Raw genomic sequence first — 16,412 nt, forward strand, 5'->3', positions numbered from 1 at the left:
GGGATCATTAGTCTATTTTTCTGTCAAAATTTCAAATAATTGAGCAGCATGCATTTCCCATGAAAAGTCGAGAAAGACTCATATTCAAGTATCCTATTGCTTCTCTTTGACCTAGGATTCAGAACTCCGATTCTCTCATTTTGATTAGAGGCTTTGATTGGCAGGTATCCATTTTTTGTATATTTTCAATGGGAAAATGACTTCTTTCTTTACCAAGGTGGTTTTAAGTAGAAAGTCTTTTTATTTATTTGTTTTATAACTTGCTTTATTTTTAGCATCTTTCATGTCAAATTAGGGTTCTATACCATTCATCTTAATGGCTTTATGAGTCCATTAGAAAGAGTAACAGAAAGAGGTACTGGTGATAGAGGTTTGGAAACTTTTTATTAATGTGTTGAGTTTCATGATAAGCACACACACAAATACCAACCATCACACTGATTTTGAGTAAAAGTGCTTGGTTTACTTTCCTTGGCTATTCTTAAAATTAGAATGAAAACAAAACAAATTTCAGAGAAAATAAACAATAATATCATAAACTTAGTTTGGATTAAAAAAAATCTAATTTCCTTACTCTTACAAGATTTTAAACAGTTTAATTCACTGTGACAGTCAGTTTTAATGTACCTTCTATATCATGCCCCGTTTCAGTGTATCGTCTGTTTTATTAAAGGCATTTGCAGATATATGTATATTATCATTTTCCAGCTGGTAAGAGAAAACACCCTAAAGCACAATCTCTTAAAGAAAAAGTATCAAGTGCTATCTAGTATTTAGTACTTATTTGCTGCTCTATTTCTTATATTCATTCATTTCTCTCCACATCACCAACCTCCGTACTGAGTTATATTTCATGAGTCTTGCACAGTCGGGTACTGTTCACATCCTTTTAATTATAGGCTATATCACATTCTGACATCTAACACGAAATGACCCGTGTCTTTCGTGTCTGTCACCAATGTGAAAAAATTCCAGGAAGCCGACAAGCCTTGCAACCTCCGGGGGTTGTTGTGAATCCATAAGAGGACCTTACTGAGTTTTTGTATAATTTCATTTTAGTATGGTTGACATACAAGGTCCTTTTTGAAAGAAATTGGGAGGGATCCTTTCACTATAGGAATCTGTTTCCAAAGCAGTTTATAAAAATGTGTGGATGGATAGCAGTGATTTCACCTCCTAAGAGGACTGCTCTTTCATATAAGATAATCGATACACTAAACATCTGTTCCGTGTGGGCTTGCTGTCTGGTGCAAGGGGAAGATCTAAACAGACTGTGGTAGTGGCAGTGATGGTTCCTGCGAGGGGTTTGCTTGAAGGGCTGAAATGAACAGAGACAGATGTGAAGGCAGCCTGGAGGACTTGGCAAGAGCTAGCCCGGGAAGTGACTGTGGAGTACCCCTGCCAGCAGATTTCCTGGTGGAGAAGGGCATGGAGGGTGGGAGGCCATGCCTGGTGAAGGCACCAGCTGGGGCAGAGGTCCCACTGTGTTCACAGCACACTCAGAGGATGGAGTGGCTTCTTCGTAGGGTTCATTGTGGGCCAAAGCTGGCATGAAAGGAAACTGGGGCGATAAAGTGGAACCACAGCAGAAGTATCTCTTGTCCACACTAGGGAACTGGAACATTAGACCGCTTGGGAGGGTTGTTCTGTTTTGTTACTGTTTTCTTTTATTGAAGTGTAGTTTATTTACAGTGTTGTGTTAGAGTCAGGTGTACGGCAAAGTGATTTGGTTATATATAACCAATTCTTTTCTATTATAGGTTATTACAAGATGTTGAGGATAGTTCCCTGTGCTATACAGTAGGTCCTTGTTGGTTATCTGTTTTATATATAGTAGTGTGTGTGTGTGTGAATCCCAAACTCCTAATTTGTCCCTCCCCATTAGAAGCTTGGGAGGGTTTTTGAGTAAGAGACCATCTCTGAAGTAAGAGCCTAGAAGTGGACTTGGTCCAGGTGACTCCGGTGTGTGGCTATAGTTGAAAGGGATTGCTTGGCTCCAGCCATCTATCCAGGTAACTCAATTGTGGCTAAAGAAGAAAAGCTGTTACGTTTTAGAAACTAGATGACCCCCTAAACCCGCCTTAAATATCAAACTGGCCTGTTCCTGCATGATCAGTTAGGCTACAAGACATATATTCAGTTTGAATTACAAAAATTAAAAAAAAAAAACTTGCTAATGAAGACAAAATTAGATGTCAGTTCAGTGAGTTAGCATCAAGTAAAAGGTTCTAGATTTTACCAAGATGGGTTTTGGTTCTAGATTTTACCAAGATGGGTTTCTCCCCTTTGTTCTATAAGAGGGTTTACAGTTTGATTTTTTAGATTAATTAATTGATTTCTGGCTGTGTCAGATCTTAGTCGAGGTACTCAGGATCTTCACTGTGGTATGGGAGCTTCTCTCTAGTTGTGGCTTGTGGGATCTCTAGTTGAGGCACCTGGGCTGAGTAGCTGTGACCCATGGGCTTAGTTGCTTTGTGGCATGTGGGATCTTAGTTCCCCAACCAGGGATTGAACCCATCTTCCTTGTATTGGAAGGTGGATTCTTCACCTGGATCATCAGGGAAGTCCCCCTGCTGTTTGATATTTAAATTTAACTATAAGATGGCATTCTTGGGTAAGTAAGATAGAAGCACTTATTTTCCAGACTTCATCTAATTTCTTGTTTCTTAATGGTTTGACTTGAGCCTGGTAACTTGGGTCATTTACCACCACCTGGTGACAGCTAGATTTAAATGCAGCTTTGTGAAGTACATAAACCTTTTAATGGTCAAATTTACAAACTGATACGAGTCAAGAAGTGAGAGCAAATGTGCCAAATGGATTTCACTTGCATACTGCCTGCATGGTTCCCTGGATTTTGGGATGCCCCCAATTCTGGGGGGTGCTTTGGAGGTTATGTATTTAGCACGTCTGTCTTGGTTCCTCTGGTCCTCCCAGAGTCTCTTCCAAACAGTTTTGTTTCTGAAGTCTACAAGGTGGATTGTTTAGAGATAATGGATGGACAGATTCTTTGATTCATTCATTCAATGTCTGAGAATATGAAGCTGATCAAGGCCTTTACTCTCAAGAAGCTGACAGTCTAGGGAGGAAGAAATATCAGTAATAACATAGTAGTAGCTGATTTTTGAGAGTTTATGTTACTATAGGAGTAAGATATAGGAGACAATATGTCAAGACTCTTTGAAGTTGGCAGTCAGAAATAACAGCATTTTTCACACAAAAGTGTGATTTAGATGATGGAAAAGAACCAAAGGCTTGGGAGTCATATGTTAGCTAGAATAATAGCAAACCCAGATACATGTGGGCATGCGTGCTTAGTTGCTCAGTCATGTCCAACTCTTTGCAACCCACTGGACTATAGCCTGGCAGGCTCCTCTACCCATGGGATTTTTCAGGCAAGAATACTGGAGTGGGTTGCCATTTCCTTCTCTGGGGGATCTTCCTGACCCAGGGAGGGAACCTGTGTCTCCTGTGTCTCTTGCATTGTGGGCAGATTCTTTACCCACTGAGCCATCGGGGAAGTCCCATCCAGACACATGAGAGTCTGCTTATTTTAGAAACTGAATGACTTACTTGGGAGAAGGCATGGGGTGTGCTTCAGGAGCAGACATCTGTAGGGGAATAACTTGAAATTAGAAGTTGGCACACCTTGTAGGGCATGAGGGCCTGCCATGCACTCCCTGCCAGCCTAAGCATCCTTTGTCCCTAGTTTGAACATGTCAACTCTGACCACAGAATATACTGTACAGGATGCTTCTATGAGAAATGCTCAAGGATGAAAACAAATGAGTGTGCACGGCTTTCATTTTTAGTGCAAGAGCACAATTGCTTCTTGAAGCATCAGTTGCTGAAAACCTTGAGCCTTGTCATCAGAAGCTTCAGATCTCTGACATTCTTCCCACACCCATTTTTTCCTCCAGAGCAAGGTGCCTCCTCACACTAACATTAGCCCAGAAATCTCCCCTCAGCTCTCTTTCCCTAGATGATATCTCTGCTTTGCACTGATTTCTTTTTAAAACTAAAATCTCAGGAAAAGGTGAGTAGAAAATCTTGGTCTCTTCCTATGAGCTGCTCATGAGGGTATCCTTAACCCTCTCACTTCTCTTGATTCACTGATTACTTCAGAGATGGTGCAACTAGTGTGTGTGTGAAGTCACTTGTGCTATTTGATGAAATATTACTCCTGACTTTGGAATATTTTAGTTCACTTCAGTACACATTTTGCCTATCATTTAAAGACTTTAAAAGTCAGCTTTTAAGAATTTTAACAATATAAGAAGGAATGAAAAAGGGACACAAGAAGGATAATTTCTGCAAATTTTCCTACAAAAAGTGAAGGAAATGTAAATAAAACAAACTTTTGTTTTGCCCATAATCCTACCCTAACTGCAGAATGATTTCATTTATCTAACTTCTCTTCCAGCTTCTGCTTTTATCGTTGTAAACTCTTGTTTTTCTATCCCTTGAGGCTTTTTGTAAACACTTTTCCATTTTGTAATAGATTTGTTTTTAGTGTTTGTGTAATATATTCCATCAAATTGATATTCCATAATTTATTACCACTTCCTTCAGTGCTGGACATTAAGGTTATTTCCATTTTCTCTCTATTATAAATAATAGGAGTAAGAACATCTTTGTATATATAGCTCTGTTCCTACAGCTGAATTACATCCTTACGATAAATTCCCAGGAGTGGGATTAGTGGGTCAAAGGGTATGAACAGCTTTATGGCTCTTAATATTTATTGCTAAATTGCCCAAAGGGTCATTCTAATTTACAGCACCACCTGCAGCACATGAGAATGGCCGTGTCTCCCAGCCCTTCCAGCACCAATGTTTTCAGTCCGTAGTTTCAGGCAAATTTAATAGATATGAAAGGATAACTAGTGACTGTTTTGAATTGTTGATTAAAATTTTTTTTATCAACATTGAACATTTTTCCTTAAGTATATTTCTTGTGTTCTATTTTGTATAAATGGTTTGCTTTTCATGATGGAGTATTATATTTTTTGACACCAGGTAGAACTTAAAATATTTAATCACAAAAAATGTCTAATTCACTCAGGACAAAGAGGGTAATAATGAGTCACTGCCTAGATTCAACAGCCAGCAAGATTTGGCCACATTTGCCTCATCTCCACCTTCTTTTCCTTTTATTTTTTCCTTTGTGCAATTATTTTAAAAGGCAAATCCCAGACATTCTGCGTGTTTCACTAGGCATCTCTAAAACGTGCACTTTTTCCTTCTGTAATCATAATTAGTTATTATTGCATGTTAGTTTTCACAGCTGACAAAATCAATGATAATTCTTGGTCCCATTTGATATCGGTCTGTAATAACATTTTCCAAAATGTCTTTAAAAAGTCTTTTAATAGCACTTTGCCCCAATCAGCATACAGAGAAGTCCACTATACTTGGTTGCTAGGTTTCTAAAGTCCTTTGATCTAGAGCATGCTCCGTTTACTCCCCTCACCCCCAAATCAAGTTTACCCCGACCCAGTGACTTACTGCAGGAACTAAGTCAGCTGTCCTATAAATGTTCCCACATTCTGAATTTGACTTTTTGTCTCCTTATTAGCTTGATTAGATTCTGTTTCAACTTTTTTTAGTCGGGGGAGGCAAGACTACTTCCTGGGTGATTCATTTTGTACTGCTCTGGGGGCACATATTGTCTGGTGACCCCACTTTGGGTGATGGTGAGGCTGGCTGTGGATTCAGGTGGTGACAGCCCTCAACACAGTTATCAGGTTCCTCACCAGCTTTGCCCCTCAGTATTTCATCTGTCCATGAAAGTTGCTTGAGTCTGTTAGTAAAATTTCCTAGGTATCACACAATGGTGATTTCCAAATTTTCTCTTTCCTTCTCCATTTATTACCTGGAATTCTTCTGTAAAGTAAAACTTCTTTCCTCATAAACTGGGGCTTTTTAAAGTAATCTCAACATGCAGTTTGTGCAAGTAAGGCAGGATAAATGCTTTATCCTTTTCGCTAAATCTTCAAGTTTCTAAGTAAGGAGTTGGTTCCACTGTCATTTCCAATTGTTGCTGCTTTGTTTTTTCTTTTTTAAGAATCATAAAATGCTCGGGGTTTTAAAAAATATATATATATTCCATGTGTTTTACTTAATTACATTCTTTTTGATGTACAAATTGTCTTGTCTTTGACCCAAGGGAGACCCTTCATGTGTTTGTTTTCAGGTAGAATAAGGTGTCTCAGGCTTATCTAGTATATTTTTAAAAAAGCAAATAAAAATTATGAATTCATACTGATACTTTCATTTCAAATCTAACAAAACTTTTTTTTACCTCTTTGATTTCATACTCATATTTCTTACTCTTACGCTAAAGACCTTGGCTCCAAATGTTATTATACAATCTATCAAATAGTTTCAAAATATAACACTAACATTACTATCCAAATTTTCCCAGGGCGTGAGAGGTTTTTTGCGATTCTTTTTATCTTTAGAATACATCCACTAAAACTATCCAGTCAAATTACCTTGTTTTAACAGTGCCTGAATTACTTCTTTTAACAATTTGATATACAGTTAAGTTCCCTTATTTCAGCTTGTTTTCAAATTTTAGGATTCACTTTCCCTCTGCCTTTTTGGTTTTTATTTTTTGAATCTATAAAATGTGCTTCCAAGATTGAACCTGTATAACAATGTTATTATCAGAAAAGTCTTTCTTCCGTCTCTTCCTTCTAATTTCTTTCCTCCCTCTCCCTCTTGGTAAATATTAAGACTTGTTTGATCTTTGTAGTGTTTCTTTTTGCAAGTATTCATTCATATGTCTTTAGCAGTTTTATACCAAAGCCAGCACGCCATACATTCCTTACAATATACTGTATCAGGGTTTTAGAGATCTTCACTTTTTCTCGAAGGTTACAAGGAAATCCATTGTTAAGATGTACCATAGTTTATCAGCCACTTATTGATGGAGTTCTGTCTTTGTGTGTGTGTGTTTTCTAAAATCCTATGTCCAAGTCATTTCATATTTTGGCTAATGTATCTATAGGATCTATTCCTCGAAATAGAATTGCTGGGTCAAAGGTTAAGTGTAATTGTACACTTGTACTTCTTTTAGTTATTACTAGAGTCCCTTCCATAGGAATTGTGTCATTTTGAACAGAGGGGGATTTTTAAAAAGAGGTTTTGCAGATGCTCAAATTTCATATAAAAATTGTTGGAAAAGTAGTGCATTTTTCCAAATCACATGTTATTTATTGAACCCACACTCTGTTCCCACTATTGTCCAAGACATGGCCTGGTACAGAGCCCTGCGATTTGTCCATGGAGACATGATTCGTGAGTGAAAAACAAATGGTACTCCAAGATAGATATAATATAAAAACAAAGGGAAAAAACCCAGCTCAAGCCCCTGTCTTTCAGAGCACTTCCCTGCTTGCCCCAGGCCTCAGGAGTCCTCAATCCTCCGAATTTCATTATTACTTTCAGTGACGGTGACCTTTTCCCCAGAGCAAAACTTCTGATACTTAGTTGAACAAATATGAATATACAAACAGGACCAACAGAGCTGAATGTTGGAAATACAGGCTGTGGCATAAATTCAAGCTGAATAAATTTTTTATGTAGAGTTACGTCCACACTTCTCATCAGTGAAGTTTTACTAAGGGTTCCACGGTAAAATCAGTGCAGAAATGTTAGGCTAAATAAACCTAATGAAACAACTCCACAACCATGTTTGATGTCCCAAGCTTACCTGGGCACAGAACCCCCCTCTCCATGGAGCACCTCATGTTAATACTGTAGCACAGAACACAGAAGAACCAATATGTAGTTTCTGTTTGAATGAAAGCCAGATGAAAGCTTCTCTTCTAGCTGATTAACTCGTACAGTTCTGCATTTTTGATTAACAATGTCCAATTTGTTTCTTTCTAGATTGAATCACTGAAGAAGAAGGTGCAGCAGAAACAACTCTTAATATTGCAGCTTTTAGAAAAGATATCTTTCTTAGAAGGAGAGGTAAGAAGCTATGTTTCTTCATGCTGGTGTCTTCCCTACCATTAAATTTTATGTTGCTGAGCCTACCACCGACACTTAATTAAAAATATGGCTATTTCCTGGCCTTATAAAATTGATTGAAGGTTAACTGCCAACATTGAAAATGAGGTTCTGACAGCTAGTTTTTCTTTACCATCTGACTCTCCTTATCCTCCCTTGTTACTCACCTCTGCTTTTTGGCTCCCATTTTTCTTATTCAGGAATTTTCTTAGCAAGTTGGATAGGCTGCTGATGAATGCTGATAACTCCCCACATCTGTGTTGCTCTTTATAATTTGCCAAGTATTTTCACATACATCTCTCACACGATTTTCTCAACAACTTTAAGAAAGGCAAGATGAGGTTTATTCTCTCAATAAGAACAACAAAAAGGCACAGGGAAGGCAAGTAGCTTTCCTCAAGGTTACACAGTTCAGTGCCAGAGCCAGGCTGAGAGACAGACTCCTCACTCAGTGCTCTTCTGTGGCATTGAGTCAACATGCTTCAGAAGTGACTCGTTGTTTAATCACTAAGTCGTGTGCTACTCTCTGTGACCCCATGGACTGTAGCTCCTCTGTCCATGGGATTGCCCAGGCAAGGATTCTGGAGTGGGTTGCCATTTCCTTCTCCAGGGGATCTTCTTGACCCAGGGATCGAACCCACATCTTCTGCTTGGCAGCTAGGTTCTTTACCACGGAGCCGCCAGGGAAGCCCCAGAGGTGACTTAATTTCACTGAAAACGTCTATGATATTTAGTATTTATGACTTTATGGCCTTTTGAAAGGCATTTTGGGAATTTTGTGGAGGTTCCAGGGAAGGAAATTACGGAGTTGAAAGAACTTTAAGAGCTTAGGTGTTAATAGAAGTGGAAGCCTTCTGTTTTCTCTGAAGGCTTTTTATTAAGAACTTGGCATTGAGCCTCTTCATTTAAGGCTCCGTGAATCTCTCCTTGTCTGTGTTCCTGTTATAGTCCTTCCCCAGCCCAGGAGAGAATGGCGAAGGACGGACACAGGAGAGTAACGACAGTAATTAAGCTCCTAGTGTGTGCTGGGCGCTTTTACTTTCTGTATCTTTTGTATGCCATAGAGTCATGAGTGGAATCAGGCTTGCCTAGGATTGAACCCTCCATTCTTATTAGCTGGGTGACCCTGGAAAGGTCTCTTCGAATTAGAACCTGAGGATGATAACTGCACCTACGTGTGTGTCCATGTGATGGGAGTGCATAGAAAGTGGCTGGCATGCCTAAGCAATCAATCATTTTTTCTTTAGTAAGAGGGGTGAGTTAGATTATATTTCCTCCATTTTATAGCTAAAGAAACTGAGGTTCAGGGATTTAAGGAACCCGCCCACAGTGACAGTTGTAAGTGCATAAGCCTGAGCACTTAACCACCATTTTTGTAGGGGTGCGAGCAGGGTCTTTGTTTCCTCTGTTTCAGGGGGGCTGCCTATAAAAGTCATAAGCAGAAGCCCCTCATAACGGGCTCATTGTCCTGACAGCTGAGTAAGTGGACATTTGTCCTGTCCCGAGTCCAACTCTAGCTTTATGAATGGAGACTTCTGTATCGAAGACTGTCCTCTGAGATCACAGCTCTCTGTGGAGGAATCACAGCTCCACAGTGAGAGTCAGAGAGCGTATGACCTGGTGAAAGTCACGGGTCCCGAGAGAGGCTGGTTCCAGGAAGGAGATGCTGACAGGAGGGGCAGAGGGTTACCCAAGACCGTGTCCACCCCCTTCTGTCTCCCCCGGCTGGCTGTGCTCTAAGCCAGCTCCCCTGCTGGGAAATTAGAAAATGCCCAAGGTGGGGACTGTGCTTTGAGAAGAGCCTTACACATATGTGTGCTTTTGATTTGGTGAACTCCTCTCTTCTCTTCATTTGGGTTGCCCAGACTCTGAGATGTAGATGTGAGTCTGATAGTTTAGTTAGGAGGTGATCCCTGAAAGCCCCAGTGGGGAGAGGAGAAATGAGTCAGGGAAGGCGTGAAGGCCTCTACCGACGACCTTACTGAGACTGCCACTGGGGATGGCTGCTGCTCACTTGCCCTGGGTGTCCGGGGGAGATGGCGCGCACTAGCCTCTGAGATATCCTTACCAGAAGGTCTGAAAGCTGGGGCATTTGTCCACTAACTCCCATCAGTAGTTGGTTGAGACCTGCTCCAGGAGGTTGTGGCAATTCTGGCCTGCCCTGGGCAGAGCCAACTGGCTCCAGTGGGCAGAGGAAGCCCCCCAGGTAAAAAGTCATAAAGGCATGTCAGGAATTGGTGAGTATCCAGAGCATGGGGGTGGGGTGGCTGTGTCTGCTGTGTGTATCCAAAAAGTCATTCAGAATGGTTTGAAAACCATTTCTCCTTGAGCATTTAAACACTGACTATAGATTTGGTTGATAAAATTTCCCTAAACTATTTAAATTCTACTACAAATTTAGAATGGCTAATTCCTTTTGATCATCCATCTTAAACAACAGATAAAACATATACAGCATGTCAAGATTTAATAATACATTTACACTTTAACTTATTCTAAAATAGTAAGTACCTTGGGTTTAGTTTATATCTTCATTGTGTTCTTGGTTTTTAAGATCTTTGAAAGGCCATTGTTTCATTTATTTCAGTGTTTTCTTAGAGTTAACCTAAATGTCATTGTGACATTTTCCAGACAGTTGCACTGATCTTTCATATCCAGAGGACAAGGAATACCTTTTCTGAGTAGTAAAGCCTACAGGATGCTGACTCTTGGAGGGACACATTCTGGCTTTATGGTATAGGACTAGGTGGCTTCAAGGTGATTCAAACTCAGGACCCCTTATCATTGGGGTGTGTTGACCTGTCTTTAGTACTGTTAAAAATGTGTATATTCCTTATTGACACTTTACCATTCTTTGTCGGATCAGGTAGAGATTTCACCTCTTAGGAGATGAGTTTGAGCTCTTGGTTTTCCTCTTCGGGTTGTGTGAGCAGTTGATGATGTTACAAACACACTGCTGTCATCTCCTTGTTAACTGTGTGTGACCACGATGCCAGTGCATCTCTGCCTCTCTTTTCACCTGCTTGTTGTATGACCACCAATGCCAAGCAGTCCTTCCAAGGGCCTGCAATCCTGCCTGACTTGACTTATAGTTCCTTTTGTTATTTTTTCCTACTCACCACAGAAATCACAGAAAACAGACATGTAATTAACACTCTGTAAAAGAAACTACATGGCCTTATATAGGAATGCTTTTCAGTTTTAAAGGTCAATAACAAATTATAACATATCTTATTATTCTCATCTTTCTTTGCTATGAAAACTTCCTTTCTCTACATTTTATATTAACTTTCCTTTTGTAGGACATCGTGAACAAAAGGGATTTCACAGACTCATGTTGCTTCCACGGTGATTTTCCCTTCTCTTAAGTTTCGAAGCACAGAGTATCACAGCTCATCTGGGGAGAGAGTTCTGCAGTCCCTTCCTCTCCCATGTAGCAGAGTTCCTGATACCTGTGGAGTCATTCTTGCTGTTTGGCAACAGGCATTTCAGATCTGTTCCCGTTGTTGTCCAGTCCCAAGATGTGATATGATACTGGCCTGTTTCCAAGGAGCCCTGGTTTTAGTGGAGAAGAGTGCTGTTGATTACCTGGGCATGAGCATTGGTAGTGGGCTAAACTGCTGAGCTTATGTTAGGCCCATTTTATTTGTTTTGTTTTATTTATTTTTTATTGAAGTACAGTTGAATTACAGCGTTGTATTACTGCTATATAGCAAAGTTGTTGTTGTTATTGTTGTTCAGACCCTCAGTCATATCTGACTCTTTGTGCAACACCATGGACTGAAGCACGCCAGGCTTCCCTGTCCTTCACTCTCTCTTGGGGTTTGCTCAAACTCAGGTCCATTGAGTCATTGATGCCATCCAACCATCTCATCCTCTGTCACCCCCTTCTCCTGCCCTCAATCTTTCCCAGCATCAGGGTTTTTTCCAGTGAGTCGGCTCTTTGCATCATGTGGCTAAAGTATTGGAGCTTCAGCTTCAGCGTCAGTCCTTCCAATGAATATTCAGGACTGATTTCCTTAGGACTGACTATTTTGATCTCCTTGCTGTCCAAGGGATTCTCAAGAGTCTTCTCCACCACAATTCGAAAGCATCGATTCATCAGCGCTCAGCCTTCTTTATGGTCCAACTCTCACATCTGTACATGACTACTGGAAAAAACCATTGCTTTAGCTAGTGGCTCAGACAGTAAAGCATCTGCCTGCAATGTGGGATACCCGGGTTCGATCCCTGGGTCAGGAAGATCCCCTGGAGAAGGAAATGGCAACCCACTCCAGTACTCTTGCCTAGAAAATTCCATGGATGGAGGAGCCTGGTGGGCTACAGTCCATGGGGTCACAAAGAGTTGGACATGACTGAGCGACTTCACTTCACTTGGCCAGACAAACCTTTGTCAGCAAAGTGATGTCTCTTGCTTTTTAATACACTGTCTAGGTTTATGATAGCTTTTCTTGCAAGGAGCAAGTGTATTTTAATTTCATGGCTGCAGTCACCATCCGCCATGATTTTGGAGCCCAAGAAAATAAAGTCTCTCACTGTTTCTGTTGTTTACCCATCTATTTGCCATGAAGTGATGGGACCAGATTCCATGATCTTAGTTTTCTGAATGTTGAGTTTTAAGCCAGCTTTTCCACTCTTCCTATTTCACCTTCATCAAAAGGCTCTTTAGTTCTTCTTCACTTTCTGCCATTAGGGTGGTGTCATCTGTATATCTGAGGTTATTGATATTTCTCCCTGAAATCTTGATCCCAGCTTGTGATTTCATCAAGCCTGGTATTTCACATGCTGTACTCTGCATATAAGTTAAATAAGCAGGGTGACAATATACAGCCTTTCCAATTTTGAACCAGTCCACTGTTCTATGTCCAGTTCTAACTGTTGCTTCTTGATCTGCACACAGGTTTCTCAAGAGGCAGGTCAAGATGGTCTGGTATTCCCATCTCTTTCAGAATTTTCTACAGTTTGTTGTGATCCACACAGTCAAAGGCTTTAGCATAGTCAATGAAGCAGATGTTTTTCTGGAATTTCCTTGCTTTTTCTATGATCCAGTGGATGTTGGCAATTTGATCTCTGGTTCCTCTGCCTTTTCTAAATCCAGCTTGTACATCTGGAAGTTCTTGGTTCACATACTGTTGAAGTCTAGCTTAAAGGATTTTGAGCATTACCTTGCTAGCATGTGAAATGAGCACAATTGTACAGTAGTTTAAACATTCTTTGGCATTGCCCTTCTTTGGGATTGGAATGAAAACTGACCTTTTCCAGTCCTGTGGCCACTGCTGAGTTTTCCAAATTTACTGGCATATTGAGTGCAGCACTTTAACAGCCTCATCTTTTAGGATTTGAAATAGCTCAGGTGGAGTTTCATCACTTCCACTAGCTTTGTTCATAGCAATGCTTCCTAGGGCCCACTTGACTTTGGACTCCAGAATTTCTGACTCTAGGTGAGTGATCATACCATCGTGGTTATCTTGAATCATTAAGACCTTTTTTGTATAGTTCTTTTGTGTATTCTTGCCACATCTTCTTAATATCTTCTGCTTCTGTTAAGTCCATACTGTTTCTGTCCTTTATTGTGCCCATCTTTGCATGAAATGTTCCCTTGGTACCTCTAATTTTCTTGAAGAGATCTCTAGTCTTTTCCATTTTGTTGTTTTCCCCTGTTTCTTTGCATTGATCACTTAAGGCTTTCTCATCTCTCCTTGTTATTCTTTGGAACTCTGTATTCACATGGGTTTATCTTTCCTCTTCTCCTTTGCCTTTCATTTCTCTTCTTTTCTCAGCTGTTTGTAAAGCCTCCTCAGGCAACCATTTTGCCCTGTTTCACTTATTTCTCTTGGGGATGGTTTTGGCCAACACCTCCTGTACAATGTTACAAACCTCTGTCCATAGTTCTTCAGGCATTCTATCAGATCTAATCCCTTGAGTCTATTTGTCACTTCTAATATATAATCATAAGGGATTTGATTTGGGTCATACCTGGATGGTTTTCCCTACTTTCTTCAATTTAAATCTGAATTTTGCAATAAGGAGGTCATGATCTCAGCCACAGTCAGCTCCTGGTCTTGTTTTTGTTGACTGTATAGAGCTTCTCCATCTTTGACTGCAAAGAATATGACCAGTCTGATTTCGGGACTGACCATCTGGTGATGTCCGTGTGTAAAGTCGTCTCTTGTGTTGTTGGAAGAGGGTGTCTGCCATGACCAGTGCATTCTCTTGGCAAAATTCTGTTAGTCTTTGCCCTGCTTCATTTTGTACTCTAAGGCCAAACTTGCCTGTTACTCCAGGTATCTCTTGACTTCCTGCTTTTGCGTTCCAGTCTCCTATGATGAAAAGGAAATCTTCTCTTTGGTGTTAGTTCTAGAAGGTCTTGTAGGTCTTCACAGAACCATTCTTCTTCCTCTTCTTCTTCTGTGGGGCATAGACTTGGATTACTGTGATGTTGAATGGTTTGCCTTGGAAACAAACCGAAATCATTTTATCATTTTTGAGACTGCACCCAAGTACTGAATTTTGGACTCTTTTGTTGACTACTCCATGTCTTCTAAGAGATTCTTGACCACAGTAGTAGTAGTAGATAATAGTAGATACTAATAGATAAAATGGTCATCTGAATTAAATTCACTCATTCCTGTCCATTTTGTTTCACTGATTACCAAAATGTTGATGTTCACTCTTGCCATCTCCTGTTTGACCACTTCCAATTTACCTTGATTCATGGACCTAACATTCCAGATTCCTTTGCAACATCGTTCTTTACAGCATCAGACTTTACTTCGACCACCAGGCACATCCACAACTGAGCATCATTTCCGCTTTGGCTCAGCCTCTTTATTCCTTTTGTGGCTCTTTCTCTGCTCTTCTCCAGTAGCATACTGATCTGGGGGTGGGGGTGGGGTTCATCTTTCAGTTTCATATCTTTTTTCCTTTTTATGCTGTTCACAGGGTTCTCAAGGCAAGAATGCTGGAGTGATTTGCTATTCCCTTCTCCAGGGTACCAGTATAGCAAAGTGACTCAGTTATATTCTTTTTCATTATGGTTTATCACAGGATATTGAATATAATTTCTTATGTTGTACAGTAGAACCTTGTTGTTTAAAGACCATTTTAGTAGTGACAAAATTGGGGAAAATATGTGTTTTTTTAAGATTCTGAGGTTGCACTGACATTTTCCAAATTTATCTAGTTGTTCTGCTTTATAATATAGGGTCCTGTTGGCCACTAAGAATTTCTCTTATGTTGACCTATTCTAACACCAGGAATTTTTATTCCTTGACTTTCCATTCTCTGCTTTACTGTAATGATGCCAATGATGGTGTTTTAGTTATCTTCAAAAAGTTTTGGTGGACAGAGCAAGTATCCTAGTCCTGTCTGATTAATAAACTAGCTGCTGCTGCTACTAAGTCACTTCAGTCGCTTCCCACTGTGTGCGAGCCCGTGGACGTCATCCCACCAGGCTTCCCCGCCCCTGGGATTCTCCAGGCAAGAACACTGGAGTGGGTTGCCATTTCCTTCTCCAATGCAGGAAAGTGAAAAGTGAAAGTGATGTCCCTCAGTCGTGTCCGACTCTTAGCGACCCCATGGACCGCAGCCTACAGGCTCCTCCATCCATGGGATTTTCCAGGCAAGAGTACTGGAGTGGGGTGCCATTGCCTTCTCCGAATAAACTAGCTACCCTTTGTTAAGGGCCTGACTTCAGACTCTGGAGCTAGACTGCCTGAGTTCCAGTGTCAGCTCTGTCACTTACTAGTTATGTAAGTTACTTGAGCAAGTTACTTAACTGCTCTGTGCCTTCGGTTGCTCATTTGTAAATGGGAGTCCTCTGCACAGAGTTGTTAGGAAGACTAAATTAGTTAATACTAAGTGATTAGAAAAGTACATAGCTCCCGGTAAATGCCATGTGTTTACTGTTTCTTCAATAGCTAGGTCCCAGGGACTCCTTCTATTGTCAACTGATTTACATTTCCTTTTTGTCCTTCTCTTTCTCCTTCTTTTAAATAGAGAATGTAGATTATTTTGGTCCCTGAATCCATCATAGTACTTACTGGTGCAGAAACTCATTAGATTTTGCAACCCCTTCCTCCACCAGATCCCTAGAAGTTTGTGCTAGCCTGGCCCCATCAGACTAGGTTTTCATCAGCTGATTCAAAAATCTCCTTGATGCAAAAATATGCCCATTCTATTTTTTTTTTCCAAATATATTTTTATTCACTCATCTCTTGAAGAAGAAATACCCCATCCCTTATTTCCAATATGTTTTACTTTATGTGCTTAGTTGCTCAGTTGTGTCTGACTCTTTGTAACCCATTGACTGTAGCCTGCCAGGCTCCTCTGTCCATGGGATTTTTCAGGCAAGAATACTGGAGTGGGTTGCCATTTCCTTCTCCAGGGGAT

At 40.4% G+C, this 16,412-nt stretch overlaps 1 protein-coding gene across 1 annotated transcript in view; it reads left to right on the forward strand.

Moving 5' to 3' along the window:
• Window positions 1-16,412, forward strand: part of MYZAP (myocardial zonula adherens protein) — a 115,287-nt gene that overhangs the window by 65,933 nt on the left and 32,942 nt on the right. Inside the window, exon 11 of the mRNA XM_068963685.1 lies at window positions 7,899-7,982. Within this exon, the coding sequence (XP_068819786.1) occupies window positions 7,899-7,982 (84 nt within the window). The remainder of the gene's footprint in view (window positions 1-7,898; window positions 7,983-16,412) is intronic.

Source organism: Capricornis sumatraensis, chromosome 2, assembly GCF_032405125.1.
Source record: "Capricornis sumatraensis isolate serow.1 chromosome 2, serow.2, whole genome shotgun sequence".
NCBI classification, from domain to species: Eukaryota; Metazoa; Chordata; class Mammalia; order Artiodactyla; family Bovidae; genus Capricornis; species Capricornis sumatraensis.